General features: G+C 36.6%; 2 protein-coding genes across 6 annotated transcripts; one reads left to right on the top strand and one right to left on the bottom strand.

Annotated features, from left to right (window-relative positions):
• Positions 1–12,260: 12,260 nt before the first annotated feature.
• LOC104089203 (protein phosphatase 2C 51-like) lies at positions 12,261–14,840 on the top strand. The gene is made up of 3 exons (XM_009594051.4): positions 12,261–13,091; positions 14,155–14,260; positions 14,387–14,840. The coding sequence occupies exons 1-3, from the start codon at positions 12,342–12,344 to the stop codon at positions 14,746–14,748; spliced, it is 1,218 nt and encodes a 405-aa protein (XP_009592346.1). The 5' UTR covers positions 12,261–12,341; the 3' UTR covers positions 14,749–14,840.
• A 979-nt stretch (positions 14,841–15,819) lies between these two features.
• On the bottom strand, positions 15,820–24,286 carry LOC104089202 (spermine synthase). 5 transcript variants are annotated; one of them, XM_009594047.4, is made up of 12 exons: positions 24,072–24,286; positions 23,636–23,745; positions 22,662–22,916; positions 22,521–22,565; positions 21,563–21,639; positions 21,331–21,453; positions 18,344–18,448; positions 18,186–18,258; positions 17,798–17,869; positions 17,221–17,413; positions 16,948–17,077; positions 15,820–16,396 (listed from the first exon to the last, which is right to left on the bottom strand). In XM_009594047.4, exons 3-12 carry the CDS (start codon positions 22,867–22,869, stop codon positions 16,304–16,306), a joined length of 1,119 nt encoding a protein of 372 aa, XP_009592342.1. In that variant the 5' UTR covers positions 22,870–22,916; positions 23,636–23,745; positions 24,072–24,286; the 3' UTR covers positions 15,820–16,303. The 5 variants fall into 5 exon arrangements, with proteins under 5 accessions (XP_009592342.1, XP_009592344.1, XP_009592345.1 ...); XM_009594049.4 differs by having other exon boundaries at positions 23,699–23,745; positions 24,072–24,275; XM_009594050.4 differs by lacking the exon at positions 23,636–23,745 and having other exon boundaries at positions 24,072–24,204.
• Positions 24,287–24,637: the final 351 nt, after the last annotated feature.

Below are 24,637 nucleotides of genomic sequence, written 5' to 3'. Positions count from 1 at the left end.
AGCTACTTCCAGAATGGCCCTCTCCTGCTCACTTCTGCAGCTATTATGCGGCCCGCGGAGTGATTATGCGGTCGCATAATGGACCGCATAAATACACTTTTTGGCCACCATGAAACATTATTTTCTTTGCAAAATTTACCAGGCTTTACACTTAAGTACTTCGAAATTTTTCGAGGTGTTACAGATGAAGCTTCTGCGAGGAATATTACTTGCTACCCGGTAAGAGGTCGAGTATATGACTGTGGCTGGGGATTCAGAATATTCATGAAAAGTTTAACAAAAGACTTCGAGAAGTCTAGTGGGTTAACGGTGCAAGATCATGGTAATTGAGAAGGAGAAATCCTTGCGGGTTCTAAGTTTATATAATTGCAGCTTAAAGCTAAGTGGGGGAGCCTGCTATTGACAATTTTTTTTTAGGGTTATGTGTTAAATTTTAGTTTTGGTCGGAGTCATACTTGTGGATCAGTTACGACTTGCAGAAATGGAGATCGAGGATGACTCGAGTAAGAAAATTCCTGAATACGGGTTATATGGCACTTTATAGAAATACGAAAATCATGGAATGATTAAATTGTTATTTTGAAGAACGTAGTGTGCACGAAGTATGAATTTGATTGGTGGTGTTAAGGCATGGTTACTTCTTTGAGGGTTGTTATGCTAATGGAACTTGTGACTTTCGGCCCGTTTGGGCGGAGCAAATTAGATTTGAGCAGAGTGGATGACTCTCGAGAGGGTTCTAATGGATTCAAAATGTATATGTGGTAATTGAAAATGTTTCGAATTTGTATATCACTAGAATCGGTTACTTACATTGGATGGTATCGGGACGTACGGTAATTTTGTATGACTATGGATTCTACATTTCAGTATAAGAAGGGTAAGAAGAACAATTTTAAATTCACATAAGCTATTTTCAGAGTGGACGTTTCGGTTGTGTTACTTATGGGGGTGCTTAAGAAGAATATAGGAACTTATGGGCATTAGGGCGAAGCGACTTTATGTTAGGACGTCTGGTAGTGAGCTTTGGGTAAGGATCGTGGAGTTCTGATAAATAGAAGTATCAACTTGAGGATAATTCAGAAGAAACTCAAGTAAACAGGACCACTGGGTAGTAGGCTAGACCAGTATGGTAATGGCATGTTCGGCTCTTTGGGGGTAATTATGATGTGGTGAGACTCTACAGATGTTTTGGTGGTAATATTCTTGGGTTTGGTAACCTACGTGGCTTGGTCGAGTTAGAGAAATTCAGTTTTGATAGATTGGTTATGTGCAAACAGATTTCAAAGTGTTCTTGATTGTTTCTACCATGGTTTGAACCGGATATTTTCTACTGGTGTGGGAAATGTGTTGTGTATTATGATTCTCTCTTAGAAGGAAGCAAGAGGAAGGTTTCTAACTAACCGGGTATGTAATTTACTGGTGACTCAGAGTTGATAATGGGGTTCTTGTGCTTGTCATATGATGGCATAATAGATGTGGTGTGTTGTGCAGGATTAGGATTTACATGTACAAGGTGAAAGTTCATTCTTGAAAGGAAGATCACGAATTTTGGACAGAATGGTCAATTTTAGATAATTAGATGAATGTTATAACTGGTCGGTAATTCCTGAGAAGGGTGCGCATTTCAAAAGGCGCATTGTGTTTTGACTTACGGATGTTCATTGGTATTGTAGTACTCACCTAGTTAAAAGACTGTTGATATTCAAATTGTTGCTAGGAGGCACGAAAGAATTATGAAAGTATTCCTTATGGGAAGATCGTGAATGGAAGATGTGTTAGTCATTCTAGTGTTGGATTTGGGATCAGTTACGGTGATTCATATGTTTGATGAATTTGGAGGCTAGGAGTTCTCAGAAGTATATTGTATCGGGTTGCGGCCTGTTTGAGGTGAGTATTTTATTTTAACTCAGTGGAGGCACTAGTTGCGTTAATTATTTATGATAGCTATGCGCTATGAGTGCACATATATGTGAGGTTTGATCCCATGTGCGGGCATTAGAGCAAGTATTCATACTCGGAAGAATGCTTAGGCAATAATATGCCTAGAGTTGACTGTTAAGCGTAAAGTTATAACGTTTCCCGTATTCGTACCTTTGTTGAGAACTATCTGGGCTATACTTGAGGTTACAAAGAAGATGATTCCCTAAATAAACGGGGTAGTTACTATTTTCGCGTTAACTTGCCGATTTGAAGTGTGATAGCAGACTTTGCACATGCTTATATTATGGAGTGCTATTTATACCAGTCCAGGAGCATGAGAATCTTATTTCATTATCATATACAAGTATACATGTTTAATTGCTCTTGTATGATATGCTGGGACTGGAGGCCTATGACCATGCCGGGCGATTCATATTATTAGCACGTGAGTTGTCCGTGTCGTGTGTGGAATTTTATTTCTTTGATAATTTATTGGATATCATTGCTTTCCCTCCTCTACGATAAAAATTACATGAGCAGTGTATTTGAGGAATTGTGTTCATGCGCCTACGGTTATCCTCTTCATGAAATTTGAGGAGTTGGTTGTAACATTGTGGTTGTGGTGGTACTTGTTGAACTTGCAATATGGTTCTCTTCCTTGATACATCTCCCATATTTGGGTACACGGATTGCGCAGTAGTGGCTGGAGTTATATTGATATGGCGTATCTATGGGATAGTTATGTTTAATAATATAAGGTCATTGGACCTAGAATGGGTACTATCAGACTTGATTATGGTATATTCAAGAGGGTTATGGTTTTGGTTGGGGCGAGAGAGCTCCATGGCTAGTTGATCTGATGAGTGGTTATGAGTTTTTGATTGTTTCTTTCATCATTGGCAGTGTACGAAGGTTGTGGAATGAGGTTATGTTGACTGCGGGGGTTTTATACTAGTACTTGGTTGGTTTGGAGTAGTTATTGTGATCAGGAATGGTGCTACGAGCGGGCGAGTTGTGTAATATGTTGGGTAATTATATCTGTGATTATAGTTATAGCTCGATGCAGGTTGTTTAGACTCATACAGTGTGTAAATGTACGATTCGTGTCTTGAAAAGAAATTCTGAAGGTTGGGAATTGAATTCCAAGGTTTTTGGGCTAAGGCTAAATTAAGAATTTCCAGTTGTATTGTGTTGTCAGGCCTATGTGAAATAGGGTGACGTGGGATCACCCCCGGGTACGCGAGTGGTAACATGGAATAGTGATTTGATGGCTTGGAACAATTCTTGGCACGTTCGAGGACGAACGTATGTTTAAGTGGGGGAGAATGTAATGACCCGACAGGTCATTTTGAGTATTACAGCCCCGTTCCCCCATTTACTGCTCCATTTATGCCTTGCAGATGATTTATGACTTATCGGGTTAGTTGGTTCGGGTCCGGAAGGGATTCGGAGTGAAATGAGTCACTTAGTCTCATAATTTAAAATTTTAAGTTAGAAAAGTTGACCGGAGGTGGATTTATGTGTAAACGACCTCAGATTTGAATTTTGATGATTCCAATAGCTCTGTATGGTGATTTTGGACTTGGGAGCGTGTCCGAAAAATTATTTGGAGGTCCGTAGTGAAATTAGGGTTGAAATGACGAAAGTTGAATTTTTGGAAAGTTTGAGCGGGGGTTGACTTTTTGATATCGGCGTCGAAATCCGATTCTGAAAATTTGAATAGGTCCGTTATGTCATTTATCACTTGTGTGCAAAATTTGATGTCAATCGAACGTAATTTGATAGGTTTCAGAGTTGTTTGTAGAAATTGAAAATTTCAAAGTTCATTAGACTTGAATTGGGGTATGATTCGTGATTTTAGCGTTGTTTGAGGTGATTTGAGGGTCCGACTAAGTTCATATGATATTTTAGGACTTGTTGGTATATTTGGTTAAGGTCACGAAGGGCTCGGGTGAGTTTCGGATGATTAACGGATCAAAATTTAGACTTAAACAGTTGCTGGAATTTTCTGATATCTGTATCTGATTTCCTTATACGTGATCGCGTGAATGCGTCTGCGATCGCGTAGGCTTAGTTGGTCAGTAGAGGTTTTGTGCTTCGCGATCGCGTGGGGATATCTGTGATCGCGTAAGGTTAATTGAGGGCTGCTGAGTTTTGTGCTTCGCGATCGCGTAGCTTTGAGATTTTGTGACTCGCGAACGCATGAAGAAGGTCGCATTCGCGTAGAGTAAGTGGAGCGAAGGTAGAAGTCATGCGTTTTGTGCTTCGCGATCGCGTGGACGAGTCCGCGATCGCGTAGATCTGTGATGTTGTGCATCGCGATCGCGTGGGAAAGTCCGCGATCGCGTAGGGTTAAATCTGGGCTGTGGAAAACTATTCTTCGCGATCGCGTGGGAATGTTCGCGATCGCGTAGAGCAAATGACTGGGCAGAGAGTTTAAGTTCTGAAAATGAGACTCCATTTTTAAAGATTTGGAGCTCGAATTGAGGCAATATTTGGGAGATTTTCAGAGGAAATAATAGGGTAAGTATTCTTAACTCAATATTGGTTAAATTATCCGAATCCATAGTTATTTTTATCATTTAATTGGTAAATTAAATTGAAAAATTTTGAAAACCCTCTTGGATAAATTTGAGGATTTGAGGACCGAATTGTTATCGAAATTTAATAATTTTGGTATGGTTAAACTCGTGGTTGAATGGGCGTTCATATTTTGTAACATTTGTTGAGTTTCAAGACATGGGCCCCACGGGCGATTTTTGATGTAAATTTCAGATTTTTATGGAAAATTAGCATCTTCTTATGGAATTAATTCCAATAAATTTTATTCACTAAATCAAATTATTTGTGGCTAGATTCGAGGCGTTTGGAGGCCAATTCACGAGGAAAAGCCATTGCAGTTTTATTTACGGTTTGAGGTAAGTAACAGTTTTAAATCTGGTCATGAGGGTATGAAACCTCGAATTATTGGATTATGTGAGTATTCTGGAGGTGACGCACATGCTAGGTGACAGCCGTGTGGGCGTGCACCGTATAAATTGGGACTTGGTCCATTCTGTGAAACTGTAAAGTTATATAACTTGTTGCTAGATATATGCTATCTCTGTGTTATAGAGATTTGAGTGCAAATTATGTGATAAATCATGTTTAGGCTATATGTTGGTACTATTGGGACCCACAGAGGTCGTGTACATGTTGAACTACCTGTGTAATTGTTGTTTCTACTCAGTCACAGTTTACTTGTTTATTTTTTCTCAGTCTCTATTATTCATTATTGATGAATCATATCATTGTTGTTTGGGCTGATTTCTTGATTATTGAGAGCCCGAGAGACTGGAGAGATTTGTGACTGAGTGAGGCCGAGGGCCTAATTGTGAGATATTATATTATAGCACGTGAGTTGTCCGTGCGGGATATTATAGCACGTGAGTTTTCCGTACAGCACGTGAGTTGTCCGTGCGGATTCAGATATTGATACTATAGCACGTGAGTTGTCCGTGCAGATCCAGATATTAATACTATAGCACGTGAGTTCTCCGTGCAGCAAGTGAGTTGTCCATGCGGATTATAGCACTTGGGCTGTAGGAGCCCCTCCGGAGTCTGTACACCCTCAGTGAGCGCGGGTACCCATTGAGTGTGAGTGCTGAGGGCCGAGAGCCGAGTGGTTGAGATGTTGTGATGAGTTGAGTGACTGTTGCCTGAGAGGCTGTACTTGCTTTGCATTTGTTGTTGCACTCGGTTGCTATCTGTCATTTTTGTGAAATCTCTGAAGGATTTATATCCGGATTACATGAATTTGAACTGTATAAAATTGATTTGACTTAAACTGCCGGATTTGAAAGCATGTCTATTCTTTGTTAGAATTACTGAAAGTGAACTATAACTATGTAGCTCGTCACTATCTTCAGTTCTTTATTTATAATTGTTACTTACTGAGTTGGTTGTACCCATACTACACCATACACTTCGTGTGCAGATCCAGGTGTTCCCGGACATAGCGGGTGTTGATTCTTTCGCGCAGTTGATTTTCTGAAGATTTTGAGGTAGCTGCCGTGTTTTGCAGACCATGTCTCTTCTTCCCTATCTCTTTGTTTACTGTATTTGATCTTAGACCATTATAGACCATATTTCCAGACTTGTATTCATATTAGATGCTCATTTACTCAGTGACAGCAGGTTTTGGGAGTGTTTGTATCTAAAATTGTGAGGCATTTTATTAAACTCAAATTATTATGTTTTTCAAACTTTAAGAAATTTTGATTTATTGAAATTGTCGGCTTGCCTAGTATCGAGATAGGCGCCATCACGATATGTTAGGATTTTGGGTCGTGACACTTCAACTCCAATAGAATTGTGGACTGGGCGCAAGCCAAGTGTACGGCACATTCGGGTTTGGGGTTGTCCAGCACATATGCTGAAAGGGAAAGCGGATAAATTGGAATCGAGGACAGAATTATGCATTTTTATTGGATATCCAAAAGGAACTAAATGTGGTTTATTTTATTGTCCCAAAGAAAAGAAGGTAATTGTTACGACAAATGCCAGATTTTTAGAAGAGGACTATTTAATGAACCATATTCCTAGAAGCAAACTAGTTTTACAGGAATTAAGTAATGGAGTAACTAATGACTCATCTCTAGAACGTATCCCGGAAGACAGTATTGACATACCACTGCATTATCGTAGTGAGAGAAATGTCAATAGACAGCAGAATGCACAAGAGCAATTTCTTGACATCTCACTACCCCAAAGTAGTGGGAATAATGTTGAGCAACCTCAGATTGTTGAGCAACCTGAAATTGTTTTGCAGCCTGCAATCCAGGAAGAAGTTATTGATATCCCAGCACCGCAAGGTGTGGAGGATAACATTGACATTTCAGTTCCGGAAAATGATATTGTGATTCAACAACCACAAAATACTGCACCTGTAGTGACTAATCATAGTGAGAGAATTATTAGAAAACCTCTCCGTTTTGCGCTCTTGGGAGAATCTTATGATAGAATCCGTGAAGAGCCTAACACAGAACCTATTAATTATGACGAAGCACTACAGGATACAGATGCTGATAAATGGGTTGCTGCTATGAAAGCTGAAATGGAGTCCATGTACTCCAATCAAGTATGGGATCTTGTAGAACCACCTACTGGAGTCAAACCCATTGGTTGTAGATAGATCTATAAGAAAAAGAGAAGAGTGGATGGAAAAGTGTAAACTTTTGAAGCTAGACTTATTGCAAAAGGGTTTATTCAAAAAGAAGGGATCGATTATGAGGAAACTTTTTCGCCAGTAGCCATGCTTAAATCCATTAGGATTCTCTTATCCATTGCTGCTCATTACGATTTTGAGATTTGATAAATGGATGTCAAGACGGCTTTTATTAATGGAAGTCTTGATGAGTGCATCTATATGGCACAACCAGTTGGTTTCATAAAAAGTGGCAATGAGCACATGTTGTATAAATTAAAGAAATCTATTTATGGATTGAAACAAGCTTCTATAGCATGGAATACTTGTTTTGACGCATCGATTAAAACCTTTGGTTTTGATCAATGTGAAAATGAGTCTTGTGTCTATAAGAAGTGGGATGGAGATAAAGTTACATTTTTTGGTTTTGTACATAGATGATATTTTGCTCATAGGAAATAATGTAAGCATGTTGAATTCAGTAAAGGAATGGTTGTCCTCATATTTTGATATGAAAGACTTGGGACAGGCGACACATATCCTTGGGATCAAGCTTATGCGAGATCGCAAGCGAAGGATATTAGGGTTATCCCAAGTACTTTATATTGACACTATTCTCACCAGGTTTAGCACGCAAGATTCCAAAAAAGGTTTTCTCCCTTTTAGACATGGAATCTCTCTGTCGAAAGATCAGTCCCCAAAAATGACTGATGAGATAGAAAAGATGAAGGCGTTCCCTTATGCTTCAGCTGTTGTGAGTCTCGTGTATGCTATGCTATGTACTAGACCTGATATCTGCTTTGTTGTTGGCATGGTTAGTAGATTTTAGTCTACCCTGAACAAGAACACCGGACTGTCATTAAACATATAATCAAGTACTTGAAAAGGACTAGGGATCATATGTTGGTTTATCACTCAGGTGATCTTGCACCCATTGGCTATACTGATTCAGATTTTCAATCAGATAGAGATTCTAGAAAATCTACCTCAGGATATGTTTTTACCTTAGGAGGTGGAGCCATAAGTTGGAGGAGCATCAAGCAATCATATGTTGTTGATTCCACCATGGAAGCTGAATATGTGGCTGCATCTGAGGCGGCTAAAGAGGTTGTTTGGCTCGGAAACTTTCTAAAAGAGCTAAATTTAGTTCCTTCGGTTCAAGCACCGATTGTACTTTATTGTGAGAATAGTGGTGCAGTTGCAAATTCGAAGGAACCAAGAAGCCAAAAAAGAAGTAAGCATATTGAGCGTAAATATCACTTAATTCGGGACATAACTCAGAGAAGTGATGCAAGAGTGTTGAAGATTGCGTCAGAGGACAATTTGGCAGACCCGTTTACAAAGATCTTGCCACAGAAGATTTTTGACAAGCATGTAGAAGGAATGGGTGTTAGAGTAGTAGACGCATGGTTATGAGTCTAAGTGGGAGATTATTGGGATATACGGTTAACCATGTGATTTAGACATAGTATTTTGTTTAATTCTTTATGGAACAATTATTCATTTAATTTATTCAATTCAATAAAGTACCTTTTTAAATAGATCATTTGTTACATGTGTGTCCTTTTAGTTATGTAGTAGACAATTTAGTGTATGGAGCATTAGCTCATACACAGAAGATTAAATTGTTGGTTCACATAATTAATAAACTATGTTCAGAATCAAAGATATTATTGGACAAAATATCTTGATGATTGTAGTACAAGATTATAGTATAATTTATCTTGATTATGGGAGTGATTTTACTCCAACTTCTTGTGCTAGTATACTTAGTGTATATTAAACGGAATAAGTAGAGAAAAGATATTTTTGTACTGAATATATATAAAATATTTTTTCTAATTCATTAAAATGAGCTTATACTCCTAATCTTGATATAAATATTATGATCAATGTGATTTGTTTATTGTTTTGATTTATCAAAAGGTACAACTCTATTCAGAGTTAGTGTATGCCTAATAGATTAGACAATAACGAGTAACATTTGTGAAATAATAATTAGTTGATAGAATCCATGACTCGATTTTGAGTTTGATGATACCCCTTTTATGTAAGCTTATAAGTTTTCATGTGAAAACCCGACCAGTGAATTTTATATCCGCCACATGAAATAGTTTAAGCAGAATTATAAAGGATTTAATTAGTTGATTAAATTAAATTTTGAGTGATTTAATTTAATTAGCTGGTATTTGGGATCATAACATGGGGAGTTAAAATAAGTGTTAGTGAAGTTTTGAAATTCATATTGAGGAGATCAATTGTAGTTTTTTAGTGGAATAAACTGTAATTAATTATAGTAAGAATTAATTCATGCAAAATTTCAAATTAATACTATAATTAGTAGCCTCTTATTATTTTTGTGGTCTCTGCTATGCCTAGTAAAAACCTGGACTGACTTGGGTAAAAAGTGACTTGGGAGAAAAGTCATCCACTAGAGTTAGAGTAGGATTCTACTTGTGTACGTAGAATCCTACACGCTTTTTAGAGCCTTATTTTGGCTGAAAACGTGTCTACTTAAGGAAGTCAATTTTCACCCAATAACTCACCTTTTAGATTTGTATTGTTCTTGCCCACTCAAAGCATATTCGTCCAAGGTATTACCAGGATCATAGCAGAAGACTGCAGCCCTGGATTCTTGCTGTGTGGAGAACCTTTGCGACGATTTCAAGAGGTTAGTGGTTTCTAATCTCGTAATTGTATCATTGTCTAGTTTACATGTTTTTGATGCCTGAATTGTATGCTTGCTTCCGCTGCGCATGTTCTAACAATTACAATATTGACGTGGGACTCAAGTTCAATACCTTGCAATAGAACATCCTTAATGATTTTGAGATTACGGCAGATGTAAAAATATTAGTTTATCTAAATTTGAGTATTTCCTCCAATATTGTAAAATTAAACTTGAAGTATATATGTATTCACCAGCTTTACCCCTATTTGTTTAGCCTCCAACTCTCCAAACCTTTCTGTGCTAGCCATTGATTATCATTGTGACTTATTATCTTCTTAGATAGTTTTCGAATATATAAATTTTATTTAAAAAATTTAAAAAATAAATATTCAAATACACTGTCAAAATTAGAAAACTTAAATCTTCGAAAAGCAAAATATCACACAAATTGGAACATAAGAGGTAAAACACTATCTACTAATCAACCAAGTATACTGTTTACGATTTTGAACACTATCTACTAATCAACCAAGTATACTCTTTACCCTCAAAATCGGATAACAATTGAATTTGTTAGTGGTTTAAAGGATATGCAGATTAACTTGATATAAAGCGATAAATTAGATTGCAATTGAAATAAATAGCGATAAATTAACTGCAAACCACACGAATTGGGTGATTTCAGCTTAGGAAAATAAGTTACTCTTGAGTTGAATGCACTTTTATTGACACAAAGATATCAAAGAGTAAGAACTTAGAGAATGTATTGCTTATCAGTATATGTTACAATGTCTCTAATGAATTGTCAAGTCCCCTTTATATATTAGGGGAGATCTACCTTTTAAGGTATTATTTTATTGTTTCTAAGACAAAAGTCTTTGATTTGCTTACCGTTGGTTCCCTTTGTGAGTCGTTCCGTGATTTCTGCCATAATGACTGGTTAATGGCGAGAATTACGGATTCCTGTCGGATGAATTGGCAAAACTTTCTTCGAGACAGTTGAAAAGAGGACTGGTTACGCCTTCGGTAAACTCGAGGGCAAATGTGATGGTTTCGATGGCTAATTTTGACAATGCTTTGGGTTCGATCTTAATTACCATGTTTCGGTCTTTGGCCGATCATGTGGTGATCGATCTTCGAGCTCGACTTCACCCGATCATAAATATTTCGATACTGACCTAATCAGGGAGTTCGGAAGCTCGATCAAATATCGAACTCGATTTTACCCGATAGCCCCTGCTTGTCCGCTGTCCAAGTCTATAAAGTATAAAACTCAAAACTGTCCATGATTGCTGTTATCATTTTCTAAGATTTGTTGTCTAAAGTATATAAAGGATTCAAGGAAAAGTACAACTTTACATCGAAGCTTCTGGAACAAAGCTACTACATTTCAAATTGAAAAATGAAGTGTGAGCATGGGGTACCTTCTAAATTGGATTTTTCATCTGCCTCGTGTCCAAAAATTTCGAGGAAAATTAATGTGAAGTACTAAGTATTATCTATAAAATAGACAGCGCATACTTAATTTTAATAACTACATAAACTTTATAAAATACTCCGCCGAACAGTACAAGAAACCTCAAACCATACACGAGTCACTCGAATACTTTATTTTTCACTGTAGAAAAAATCTTCTGAAATAATTTTAAAATAAGAACAGAATCAAAACCAGACACGTAAACACTAAGTTGAGTTCCAAGGAATCATTAGCAATAAACACGTGTCCAGTAAACCCCACATAAGAATCAGAGGGAGTCAATATTTTTGTCCACCAAATCTGCAAAAAGAAAGATACTTTCACCAGAAAACCTTACCAACTATGAGACGCCACTTGTCCCTATTAGTACATCCTTCTTGTCCCACAGAAGACCGTATTAATTTTTTAATTTAATTATTAGTCCTCTATCCCATATAAATTACATTAAAAATAATTTTACAAATTTAAATAAATAAAAAAGTGTTCAATACCTCAATTGAGACAGAGAAAATGTTCAATATCCTAAATTTACTGGCTTAACTAAATTAAATTCGCCTTCAATAAGGGTGATAAAATCTTTTATTAAGTTAATATTAGATTTTATGGACCTAAGTTATAGGTAACGGATTCGAATCGTAAAAATAATTATTAATATTTGTATTAAGAATAAACTGTTTATATCATATTCTTTGGACTGCGGCTCTTATCCGAACATTACGTAAACATGAAATACTTCCGCCTTTTATTATAGACTTTGAGTAAAAGAATTTAAACCATCTCCCCAATATCAACAATTTTCCAAAAAGATCATCTTTTCGCCACCTATTCCTTCCTCCTTCATCCGAACCGCCCACGTGTATAGGTAGCCGTCCGACTCATCATTGTGTTCTGGTCCTTCGAACTAAACCGGCCGCTTTTCAACTTCACGTGGCAACAATCGATCATCATATACATCATCCGACGGTTAATATTTATCGTGGTCCCAAATAGTTGTTTATAATTCAACTCTCCACCCTTTGTTTTTGGAACTAATTGATTATGCGAATATCTACCATAATCTTCGTAATGCAGTTAACAGTCTTCACATAATGATTGATGATAACCTTAAAGAACCGTCGCCGGCAGCCGAAAGAGGTTGTCGGCTAGCGGCGTTAATGGAGTCCGGTGGAATAGCAAAAGTAGATCTTAACGAGAAACAGCAAAATTTCGCTCGTCAAAAGAGATTGAATGTACGTCGATTGAAAAAATTGTCGGAAAATTTCCATGTCTATGCCGCTGATTACAGGTATTATAAGAGGAAAAAACCTGAAAATAATAGCGTAACTGATGGTGTAATTACTGTTGATCAAGTTCAACTGGGGACTACTTCCAGTGAAGTGAAAACAGTGAGAGAGAGCTTGCAACGTGTCACGTGCGGGTCACATGGGTTGATATCGTTGATCGGTCGAAGACGAGAAATGGAAGATGCAGTGACTGTGAAGCCGGGATTGTTGAGTAAAGGTAATAGAAAGTATGATTTTTTCGGAGTTTACGACGGCCATGGAGGGTCACGTGCAGCGCACGCCTGCCGTGAATGGCTGCACCGTTTGGTGATAGAGGAAATTGTAGAAGAAGAAGAAGAAGATGATGAGAGTATTAATTGGGAGAAAGTAATGAGGGAGAGTTTTGTTAAAATGGACGAAGAGGTGGAGAAGAAAGGGGCGGAAATGGCGACAATGGGATCAACGGCTGTGGTAGCTATGGTGTCAGAGGAAGAAGTGATTGTTGCTAATTGTGGAGATTCAAGAGCTGTGCTTTCACGTGGTGGAGTAACAGTGCCTTTGTCTATTGACCATAAGGTATCTAATAAAACTTTGGACTCTTCAATTTTTTCAACTCAACTTCCCCACGCCTTAACTATTTGGAATAACTCTATCCTTAGAAATTCTAAGTTCGCTAAATCCTAGTCTTTATTTGGGTGCTTGGTTCTTTCGTCATCACTATGTTACTTTTGACAGATTTTCGTATCTCGTATCTGCTGTACTACTTTGTTTTCTCCCTTGTGTGATCTTTCTTTTTAATGGAAAATAAAGGGGTAATATTAACAAACGGAATTGGTTTAGTCACTACGCGGAATAAAGGAAAAATATATCGGTACTAACATTTAGCGTGGTTCACGCTATTTAAATCGAATTCACTGACTATACAATTTTCTCTCTTCTGTAACAGGAATACTTTTTTCGATGTTTTAGGCTATTCAAATACTATAATTCACTAAAAATACAATTTTCTCTCTTCTAATATTTTTTAAGAAGATTTGGTTCCGAATATAGCCGAAAGTATTAACCAATTGATGAAAGACCAAAGCTGATTTCTTGTTATTAGTATTATTTTCTTTTTATTCTTGTTATTGTAAGTCCTCGGGATATGGTCTCTCGCAAGTCCTAACGACAAACCTGGCAACCTTTACATACCTTTTAATAACCTTAGATACGACAATTTGACAAGTGTATATTCATTGCTGCAACTCTAGAACATACACGCCAGTTGATGAATAAAAGATTACCATATGGATTATCCTCATGTAGAGGTAGGGGCATTCTGTTGAAAGTAGAAGCCGAAGAATTTTGTTGCTTTAATTTGATCAGGTTTATTAGACACGTTACTCTCGATTTTCTTTGCATTTTCACCTATTAAGTATTATTACTATGATCTTAACTGGCCAAAGGTATACAATATTATTGGATGTTCTTCATATTATTAAACGAACAATGAGTCACGATAGGGCTCAATTAACTTAAGTTGATACCCAACTTACTGGACATTATTTAAATTTGTAATTTGCTAGCCAGGTAGATTTAATTTTGAAGTGAATTCGTTTTTATTTATGAGTGGTTTTGTTGACTAACTTCTTGTACGCAGCCTAACAGACCCGATGAGCTGGATAGAATTGAAAAATCGGGTGGAAAAGTTATAAATTGGAATGGACATCGAGTCTTAGGAGTTCTTGCTACTTCAAGATCCATAGGTAGGTGGAATGCTAAGCTTATTGCCATATATATCAAATTTACATGCCTCTGATGTGGTGGAGTCGGTCCAACATTATTGTGCAGTAGATCTTCAATCCATAAGTTATAATGTCAAATTGATGCAGGTGATACCTACCTTAAACCATATGTGATACCAGATCCTGAAGTCAAGGTGAGCAAAAGGACTGATGCAGATGAGTTCTTAATACTTGCAAGTGATGGACTATGGGATGTCATTCCAAACGATGTTGCATGTGACATTACAAGAAGATGTTTGAATGGTCAAATGAAGAGGTGCTCCCGACAAAGCAAATCCCACAGTAAGACAGACGAGAAAGATGAGCAGACAAGTGAAGTCAAGAAAGAAAGTCTTGCCGCACAGGCAGCTTCCTTCCTTGCAGAATTAGCAATTGCTCGCGGTAGTGAAGATAACATCAGTGTAATTGTCATTGAATTGAACAGATCTGTATGTTCGACCAGTAAATAGAGATGGAAACAGCGTTTATGGCACTCCATTTGAAAATGTCCACCATCTTGCAGTATGACGGAATAACACTTTGTATAATTCTTCTGATTGTCTACTGCTACTGTAGCATTATTTGCGTTCCTTATTTAGTTGGTTTACAGCGGTGGCAAAATGGATTAAGAAAATAGTTATTTATCTATATTATCCACTTAAAGAGGTTGGATAATGAACTTTTTAAAAATGGGTCAAATATGAATAATTAATTGATTTAACTTTTACATTTGCAAAAACTTTTTAAATTTGAGAAATTAGAAATTCTTACAAAAGTAATCATATTCAAGAAGTCATGGCTAATATGGATATTCATGTTATTGTCGGTTAATTTATTACTAGAACATTCGTTGAGACTGGGGGAAGTAATGGCATCAAAGAAACCGGATGAACAATGTATAGGAGTGTTAAAAGATTTTCTTCAAACCGGACAAAACTGATCAAACGAGTTTCTTTTTTATAAATACATACCTTAGTATTTAGTCTATAATTGTATCTGAAAACAAGAATGAACTTCAACGTTATAAAACAAACAGAAAATATATCTAATCACTACATAGAAAGTACTAACATATGAAAATATACACTTATAAATTAAACAGCAGAAGTCCAAAACTTAAATAACCATATATATCCATCGGTTTAAACAAACTACGAGTTCCGCCTTTTTTTTTGGTAATACCCTTTGCTACAAAAAATGTATTTCAAGTGACAAATTGTGACTTTGGTACTTACTGCTAAATGATCTTCATTCTATATGAACACTTCATTTCCCAACTGCATTAAATGAGACAATACTGAAAAAGAATGATTAATGCATTCAAATTCATTTCACAGTTATAGTTTTGATTTGTTTTATCTATGACAAATGAGACTTAAATACCATGGAATATGACTTTTCAAATTAAAGTACCAAAGATCAAACAAAGGCAAATACCAAAGAATATCAAGACATACTGAGACGGTTCAAAACAGTTAACATTGCTATACACATAGATAAATTAAAAATAAAAAAAATAGTGGCGTATAAGTTCGTTGAAATAACCGATAACCGAATCCTTGACCGCATTAGATAATTCACAACTAATTTATTCCATTTTAACAGTTTCCAAAGCAACATATACCATACCTAAGTTGTTAACTAATTGCTCCAGGCAACACCCAAGCGTAAGGGATCAGAGAGGCCTTGCCCGTAAAAGCACACTAAACAACATGCCTGCAGTCAGACCCCCAACTACGTAACTTGACTAGATAGCGAAGAACGTATTTATTCATATCTCAATATCAACTAAGAGACGAGTACCTAGTCCAACAAGTCAACAATAGATATAGCAGTACTAAAACTTGGCATAGTGCATGCTCATGTCTTCAATACCAATACCAGCTACACAGATAAATCACCGCATCTACATCTCCTGCTGCTACTAGTGCGACAAGTCCCATCAGTCTACCGCTGATACCCTTGTGCAACTCCAGCAGCAAGGAAATGAAATGGGTAATAACTTCACAGAAAATGCAAAATAAGTTAAATCTTAACTCCTTCAGTAGGTGGGACATCACGGAGATAGCTCACCTCCCTCCTTACAAAGGAGGGCAACGCAAAGGCAGCTTCATGCATCTGTCAAAGGAATGATATATTGTGTCAGAGGAAAAAATGGCAGTTTTTATGGTTACTTTTCTGGGGCGAGGGGGGAGTATGGAGGGAGGATGAAAATGAATTCAGCCTTGGTCTTCAGATATTTGGAGACTAATTTCCAACAAAGCACCAAATGCAACAATGACATTCAGCAGCATGTTCAAATTTCTAAATTTAACTTTAATGTCAGTGCAAGCTCAAATGGAATTAACCAATATATACTATGCTCAGAGCATATTTTTCTATCTTAACCTTTGTCCTATATCTAAATGGTAACAGCATAACCCCTCTAACATTACCATAGACTGATTCCCGTGACAATCTACAAAAAGAGATTAAAAAGTACAGCAAGATCCAATAAGAAAATACACTAATATCTTTATCCCGAATCATTGTATAAGACACAAAGCCAAGTAAGTCTCAGTGCTTAGCGTACAACAAGTCAATCCAGCTTAGACAATTTGAAAGAAAAGATTTTGATGATTTCATGAGTAGCATAATCTGAAATTGCTTAATAGGAGAGAAGAAGTTACCTCAGAATTGTAAAATCTAAGCTCCCTCTGGTGCTGAAGAGCTCCCTCTAGTTTCTCAATAGGATTAACAGGGTGCTTAAAATCAACAGGTGGTCCCTTGGTCGAGCACAGAAGAAACCCAATAACACCACTGTATAATATATACAGCAAAAATCCTCAATAACCATTAAGTGAAAGCATGCTTAAAAATTTCCATCCTACTAGAGAAACAATTAAATAAAAGAAAAGGTAAAATTAGCTTGCAAATCTCTTGCTGTTAAATTCATGAATTACCTAGGATATGTAGGAACACTGGCCCATGCATAATGAACAGAACTAAATGTTTCACGGCAAATTGAGATCATATCCTGAATAAGATGTGTATGAAGCCACATGCTCTCTGCCATGTTGCAAAGTACACCGCCAGGTCTTAATGCCCTTGCTATCGTTGCAAAGAATGGTTTTTCCACAAGCTCTTGAGCCGGACCTAATGGAAGACATTGAGATCAATTAAACTAGAGCTTATTGGTTTGATTATTTCCAAATCCAAACAAGAGTATATACTATAGAGTTGATTCATACACTGGCCAAAGACATCCAAGAAAAACAAGAAAATATCAAACAAAAGAACCACTGAACTGTCCAACAAAAGACGGTGATATCTACCCTAACATGCATAGAATTTTTCCATCCTTGCAAATCAGTGCACCATAGGCTCTATCTTCAATTTTCTAAACGAAAATTAACATGTACCTAATCAACAAGCACTGCCCCATTTTGGTCAGGGGATAAAAGACTACAACATATAGCTGCTAAAATTGACTCTTAAAAACGAAGGTATAGAACAATTAAGAAGATGAAACTGACATACCAACAGGATCTGATGAATCAACTATGATAGCATCATACTTCCCTTCAGGGGTATTCCGTAGAAACTCAACAGCTGTCAAAATCATTCAGAAAAGGATCACTGTCATATACAGCTGGACTAGATATAAAACTGACAAAACAGGGAATTAAAATTTCTGGAATGAAAATTAAAAAAGGCAGATATTCCCATCCGTATGGAGGCAAAACATCATGTGCCAGAGGAATAATATGTTACTCTGGCCTTGTGCTATCTTTATCCCAGGCTTCTCAGCCTCCCAAGTATTCTCCCAAAAAACTAAAAACCAAATGGTAAGAGTAGGGAAATATATTGGAAGTGATGCCTTCCCAAGATTCATACTACTAAGATGATGTACATGAAGCGTCCATACCATCACCAACATGAAGATTGACACGAGGATCCTCAAAGCCAATAGCCAAGTAGGGGAAAAACTTTTTACTGACCTGCAACACAAGAAAATACAATATATGTTTTTAGACAACACTCAACAAAAACACTAACTTCATGTATGTTGCATCTGTTACTCACATCTATAACCATTTTATCAATCTCACAAATATCAATCAGCTCCACGGAGCTATGTCGAGAAATTTCCCTTAGAACTCCACCATCACCACCCCCAACAACCAGAACCTGCAATTATAGTCCAAATTGATTGGATACAGAACAATGAATGGTAAACCTTAGAAGGGAAAGAAATGGAAGCCAATAGTAAAATAATATCAAAGATAAACGGGCTTTCAACAGACATACGGTAAAAATAAAGATATATAATATACACATACTGAACGAGAAAATGATATTTCATAAATAGACTCCTCGTATCTTTATGTTTAGCTTTACATACAACAGTCAAAGAATAAAACCAAATTATTAACATTACCAAAAGAGTTGAAGAAAAATAAAGAAGCTGCTGTCTATTAACTACTTTTCTCTCCCTTGTTACAAATGAGAAGCCCGCAGATGCTGCAAAGGACAAGCAACATTTTCAAACTATGCGTTCTGGTCAGTTCATTAAAAAAATCCACTACCAACTACATTAGAATTTTATCTAGAAACAGCCAGACGAAGATAACAAGCAGGTAGTGTCCCCATCCTCGCGATTATTTTCAAAATATACAGAAAACAGTAAAGAATCCACCAAAATGTGCACATATCAAATTCTCACCCACTTCAAACAGGTTTTCTGAATGAATAGTCCAAACACTCAGATGACTGACCTTGCCCTGTATATGCGCTTCAATTTAAAAAATTCTTTCAGTCAAATCAAATCTAAGACTAATTCCAACTTCAAAATGACAAGCAAGTGTTATCATCTTAGTAGAGTAATACTGCTTAATGAGGTGCATCAGGTTTTCAGATCCTATCCAGATGCACTTTCACTAAATGATTATTCAGATTCCTTCATGCCATTAGACCTATCAGGGGCTTTAATCTAACATCAGGTGACTCACATTTGTTGGTAAACCCACAATATTAAATTCATGAATAGGACATTGACAAAAGAAATTTGTGAGCATGACCTGCTTACTCTCCCTCTATAAGTAGCAACATAATCACATACCTGTCTTCCTACCAGCGCAAAGCCGCAAACATTAATAGTCCTTCTATGTGGAAAATGAATGTTACTATAGCAGACAAAGCACGATAAATGGGTTCAAAACAAAGAAACTCTTTTAAGTTAGTATTTCTATATAGTGCTATTGGGCTACATACAAATAGAAGAGGAAGAAGACTGAGTAGGGAACCCAAGGGTGTGGCCTAGTGGTCAATGAAGTGGGTTGAGAACCATGAGGTCTCAGGTTCAAATCACATTGAAGGCAAAAACACTATGTGATTTCTTCTCATCTGTCCAAACTTTGGGGAACAGAGTCACCTGATACTGTGTTGGTGGAAGGCGTCAGATATCCCGAGGAATTAGTCGAGGTGCGTGCAGGCAAGCTGACCCGACACTATGGTTATAAGAAGAAGAAAAAAGGCTGACTAGGAATTCCCCCTGAAGGGAGTAGTATGTAGAATTTCTCAGATTCCTTACACAATTAAACAGCTGCATGAAGTTTTATTTCTTCAACCAGAAAACTCTATATGACTCTAGAAAGCAACAAGACTTGGAAAGCCAACACCAGGTGAATCATCAAATTACCAAGAGAATGATTTATCAGTCCGCACATACAAACCTTGGAAGGTCGGGTGAAATGGGAATAGTGAAACATCCATGATGATCAAAATCCTTAAGAGGAAGTATCTGTTTGGTTCTATTACATAGTTAGCCATTTTTTTAGAGTTAATACCCTAAAATCCCCATAAACTATCATATTTTTGTCAGTTTCCTACTTAAACTATTTGGTGTCCCCAAAACCCTCCTGAACTATATTGTCTTTCATATTAAAACCCTCTCATTGCATTTTTAGAGGTGCGTCTAGTACACGCTCCTAATAATCTAAAAACGTGTCATGCAGCACTACACGTGGCTATTTAACTCAACCTAAAACCCGCCTAAACTATCACTTTTTTGTCAGTTACCTACTTAAACTATCCGATATCCCCAAAACCTCCCTGAACTATATTCCTCTATATATTAAAACCCCATGTTGAACTTTTAAAGGTGCGTCTGTCTAACTATATTAACTTATGGTTTGTACAAATTTTTTTATATAGTTTACTCATGATGTGTTACTCTCGAAAGATTAATTAATTCTAGGAGTTTTGACCGAAATAATATCTAATGTACTGTGTTAATTTTAGGTTTAATTGTGATTGTTCTTTATGCTAGACTCCAATTGAATAAGTCATTTTTATATTCACTTTATAGCATAGTAAAAATATAAATAAAGGCATATAGTGTTGCATTTTTTAAAAATAATCTTATATTTGAAATAAGGAAGAATGGTGAAAAAATGAGGATGAAAGATGGATATAACTAAAATAAGGAGAATATTTATTAAAAAAATAAATTTGAAAGAAGGTTAGGCTAATTAGCCATTATTTTCTGTCAGGTGGGCCATTTTGATGGCTTTTTTCAACTGTCATGCGCTCCCAAGCGAGTATTTACACAGGTTATGCCAGGTCAGCAACGAGAGGGTTTTAATATGAAGGACAATATAATTCGGGGGAGTTTGGGGGCACCGAATAGTTTAAGTAGGAAACTGACAAAAATGTGATAGTTTAAGGAGGTTTTAAGGTATTAACTCCTTTTTTACTGACAAATTGTGACTGTAACAGTAAGTATTGAGTATATATTAATCCAGGTCTTCAGCTTGACACACTCACAAACGCGCAAATACACTCACTCACAGATACAACAACAACAACAGCTCTGCATCAGTCCCAAACAAGTTGGATTGGCTCTATGAATCCTTACTTTTTCATTTAAGCTCAACTCATACTAGTTCAGTTCTTCAAGCAAATAAGATGCACTTCCCTTTCAGTACTTTTTTTCAGAATAGAAAGCAAATTCGCAAAACCCTTTTTGATCATTGAGTGTGCACAAAGGGAAAGAATCTGAACACACTTACATTCCTAGGAGATTTGATTGAACAAAGAGGAAGATGGGCTATCATCTCCTGATAGGCGCATTCATCTTTCTCGGTCAACTGAACAATGCCATCAAGCACTAGAACTTTCCCATATGATGCAGACTGCAAGAATGGATACAGAATTAAGGCAGATGCATAAAAGAGCTTGAAAGAAATTATATAACAAAAATTTAAAGCACAAAACTAGAATCTAGAGCTGAAGATGCTGAACCTCAAAAACCAAGACCTCCTGGAATTCTGACTTTCCCTTGAATAAAGTCTTCTCTACTTTCAGGGAATGTGCTTCTCCTGTGTAAAGACGCCGTCATACAACAATTATGATCAGTAAATATTCATGAAAAAGGATGTATGAGAAAGGACATTATCGAGTACTTTAATTTCCAATATGAGCCATATAATACTTGGAAAACGTAGTAAACCTTTACACATTAACTTGGGTTCAACCATGACAAAATTCCGAGGCCGCGAGAGTTCAGGAATTTGTTACCTAAGGCTCAAATGCTATCGTACTTCTACTTGAAGCATCATTTGTGCTACGTTAACAAACTGAATGTTATTACTTGACTCAAAGAAACAAGCACACAAGCCCAGCCAGTGACACTTAGATTTGACAATTTCGGTTGCAGTAGGGCACGAGTATCACCTCTTAAATATGCAAACAGTATAACCAACTAATGCAGGTGTATCTGACAGCAGTTCTTCTGCTTACAGGATGAAGCAAGAAGCCCTCTCACTGTCCCAATCATACAAAAGCATTATATTTTTGGACACATGACTGACTATGCTAAATCATTAACATCATCTAAAGCATCAACAAGTTTAATGAATGATTTCATGTTTTCATCCAAGTTTCTGGAAACTACTTCAACTTTTTCGTTTAACACTTCTAACAGAACATGCAAGTTAAAAAATAACTTCTAGTAACTGAGCACCATCCTGGACAAATTGTGTCCCCTAAAATACGATAAGAGGCAAATTAGGGTAAGGGGTGAGGACAAGAAAAAGAAACATTATTATATTAACCAATTAAATAATTAAAAAAAAAGGAGGCCAGCGAATTCTATTATGTGTACCAAGCACTACAAGCAAAGAAAATAAATGTTCTTTTCTTAAGGAAGATCAGCAATTATTAACAGCAAGAGAGAAATAACAACGGAGCAAAAGATAACCTGGCCACATTGGATTATTGAAATACAACACCCTCTCCTTTTCATCTGTAACAAATGGCACGAGAAGAACAACTATGTCATATAATTGTAAAAAAAATTCGATTAAACGAAGGCGATGGACAAAATAATTTTGATAATGACCAGAGGATGGCCGTGGAGGTTGAGAAAACCATCCGGAAACGACAGTGGAGTGGCAATTGGCTTCAAGCACAGGGTCATAAACCCTAGCCTTTAAGCAACAATTGGGAACAACAACAGCCTTATTTGATCCATTGGCATGAGCATTTTTACTCTCCTTCCCATCCATAATCTTCAGGTTGTCCAAACCTCTTCCTGCGTCGTGCTCCATAAATAATTATCTTATTAGGATCCAGTCTACAACTACCAGAGAGTATCCTGCATCAAAAAAATATAATAACAGTCAATGATCACGCAAAAAAAATGAACGAAAGAAAATGAATTAAAGGACAGAACAAGAATTCAGGTATAAAGATGATATCACAATTTGCAGAAACAGATTGAACTTCTCTTTTACTGGATATAGACATTCTAAATTAGTAGGTATAACAGAGGTTATCCAGGATTTCAACTTTATGGGCTCGGGATGCCACTGAACTCAACAACCATTTGAGTCACTGGGTTCAAAATTTACTATTTGTACATAAATAAGTAGACTTCTTAACAGAGACAGGATCCACAATTTAAGTTCTATAGGTTCAAATTGTTAGATTCCTAGCACTCAACCCTTTATATATGTAAAATTATAGGTTATATCTACTATTTGTTGCAACTTTAGTGAATTTTTACATCGTAAGACTTATACTTCGTGGCGGAAGTAATAGGTTCAGATGAACCCGGTAATGCAAGGCTCCCCCTCTGCTTCTTAACACACATACAATTTGAGCCAAAACTACTGAGTTCAGCCGAACTCCTAATTTCTATTGTGCATTCACCCCATAGTTATAAAGCATTTCGGTACAAGTGAAAAGAAATTGTACCAAATGAAAGCATACAGAGGATTCATACAACTAAGCCCAACAGTTTGGCATTGAGGCCTAATTGATGGATTAATTTTTGACAAAAGAAATAGCCGAAAAGATGAGAAGAGTGCCCACCTTAGGCAAGGACGGAACTCAATAGAAAAATTGAAATAACCGAAGAGCGGCTCGAACTATTACCAAGTAAGCAATCTCTGAAAAATACTCAGTATTGAAAACGCTGGTAGCTGCAAAACAAAATGAGGAAAACGAAAAGGAAAAAGTGGAATGAATAGTTTAAGTGAAAAAGCAAATGGAACTCAAATCAAAGTACTTAAAATACTTTCCAACTGGGAATCAGAATTTAAAGTAAAAAAGTGTCGACCAACCACCTAAACTAATGTGAAAACGTGTAAGAGACTCCATCTTTAAAGAAACATAATAAAAGCAGCGTTGGCTTTACGCAAAACAAAAATTTTAGCTAAATTTTCAAAAGGAAACAGTGAATTTTATTCCTTTCAAAAACCAATAAGTTGGGTAGAACGAAATACAGAAGAAATAACAAAGAACGTACCTGAAACGGATGTCTTTGAGTGTCAGTAGATCGCAAAAAACAAATGCAATCGCCTTGTTTAATGCGAGTCAACAATTCGATGAGCGGGAAAAAGGAATCCGAGATACAGAAAAGAATAGTATACTCAAATTTTTTCTGGCTCTGAGTCTTCTCTTTCTCCCCTAGTTTTTTACATGAAAAAAGGTTTGGTTTGGACGAATGAATGGCGTTAACGCTTCCAAATTAGGTTTTCATAGCCACGTTTATGATTACGTATTTTCGTATACTATCGTACTACTGCCTCGCCAGTTTTGTGAGAGAGTGAAAATTGAAATTTCTCGAATTCTTCCCAATAAGTTGAATAAATTGCGGAGGGGTCCGCGGACAGTGCACAATTTCCATGATTACAAATTCTCTTTCCAGTCTCTATTTTTGTTATAAAAATATTCACAAACCATCATTTTGCACGAGAATGTAGCAATAATATTCAACTAGTGCAAACGTGTCAAAAGAAAAAGGCACTTTTTTAAGAAAAAAAATTAATAATTAAAATGAGTAGATACGTAAATCTGAGGAATTAAAGAACT

This window comes from Nicotiana tomentosiformis, chromosome 3, assembly GCF_000390325.3.
Source record: "Nicotiana tomentosiformis chromosome 3, ASM39032v3, whole genome shotgun sequence".
NCBI classification, from domain to species: Eukaryota; Viridiplantae; Streptophyta; class Magnoliopsida; order Solanales; family Solanaceae; genus Nicotiana; species Nicotiana tomentosiformis.
This window is presented reverse-complemented; position numbering and strand designations above follow the sequence as displayed.

Bases quoted from the DNA above. Each gene is read 5' to 3' on its own strand.
- LOC104089202 (XM_009594047.4), bottom strand. From the start codon at position 22,869: ATGGAGCACGACGCAGGAAGAGGTTTGGACAACCTGAAGATTATGGAT. The intron at 22,566-22,661 runs GTCATTATCAAA...CATTTGTTACAG, and splicing joins ACCTCCACGGCCATCCTCTG to ATGAAAAGGAGAGGGTGTTG. The intron at 18,449-21,330 runs GTAAGTGTGTTC...CTATAATTGCAG, and splicing joins CAATCAAATCTCCTAGGAAT to GTTCTGGTTGTTGGGGGTGG.
- LOC104089203 (XM_009594051.4), top strand. From the start codon at position 12,342: ATGATTGATGATAACCTTAAAGAACCGTCGCCGGCAGCCGAAAGAGGT. The intron at 13,092-14,154 runs GTATCTAATAAA...TCTTGTACGCAG, and splicing joins CTTTGTCTATTGACCATAAG to CCTAACAGACCCGATGAGCT. The intron at 14,261-14,386 runs GTAGGTGGAATG...AAATTGATGCAG, and splicing joins TGCTACTTCAAGATCCATAG to GTGATACCTACCTTAAACCA.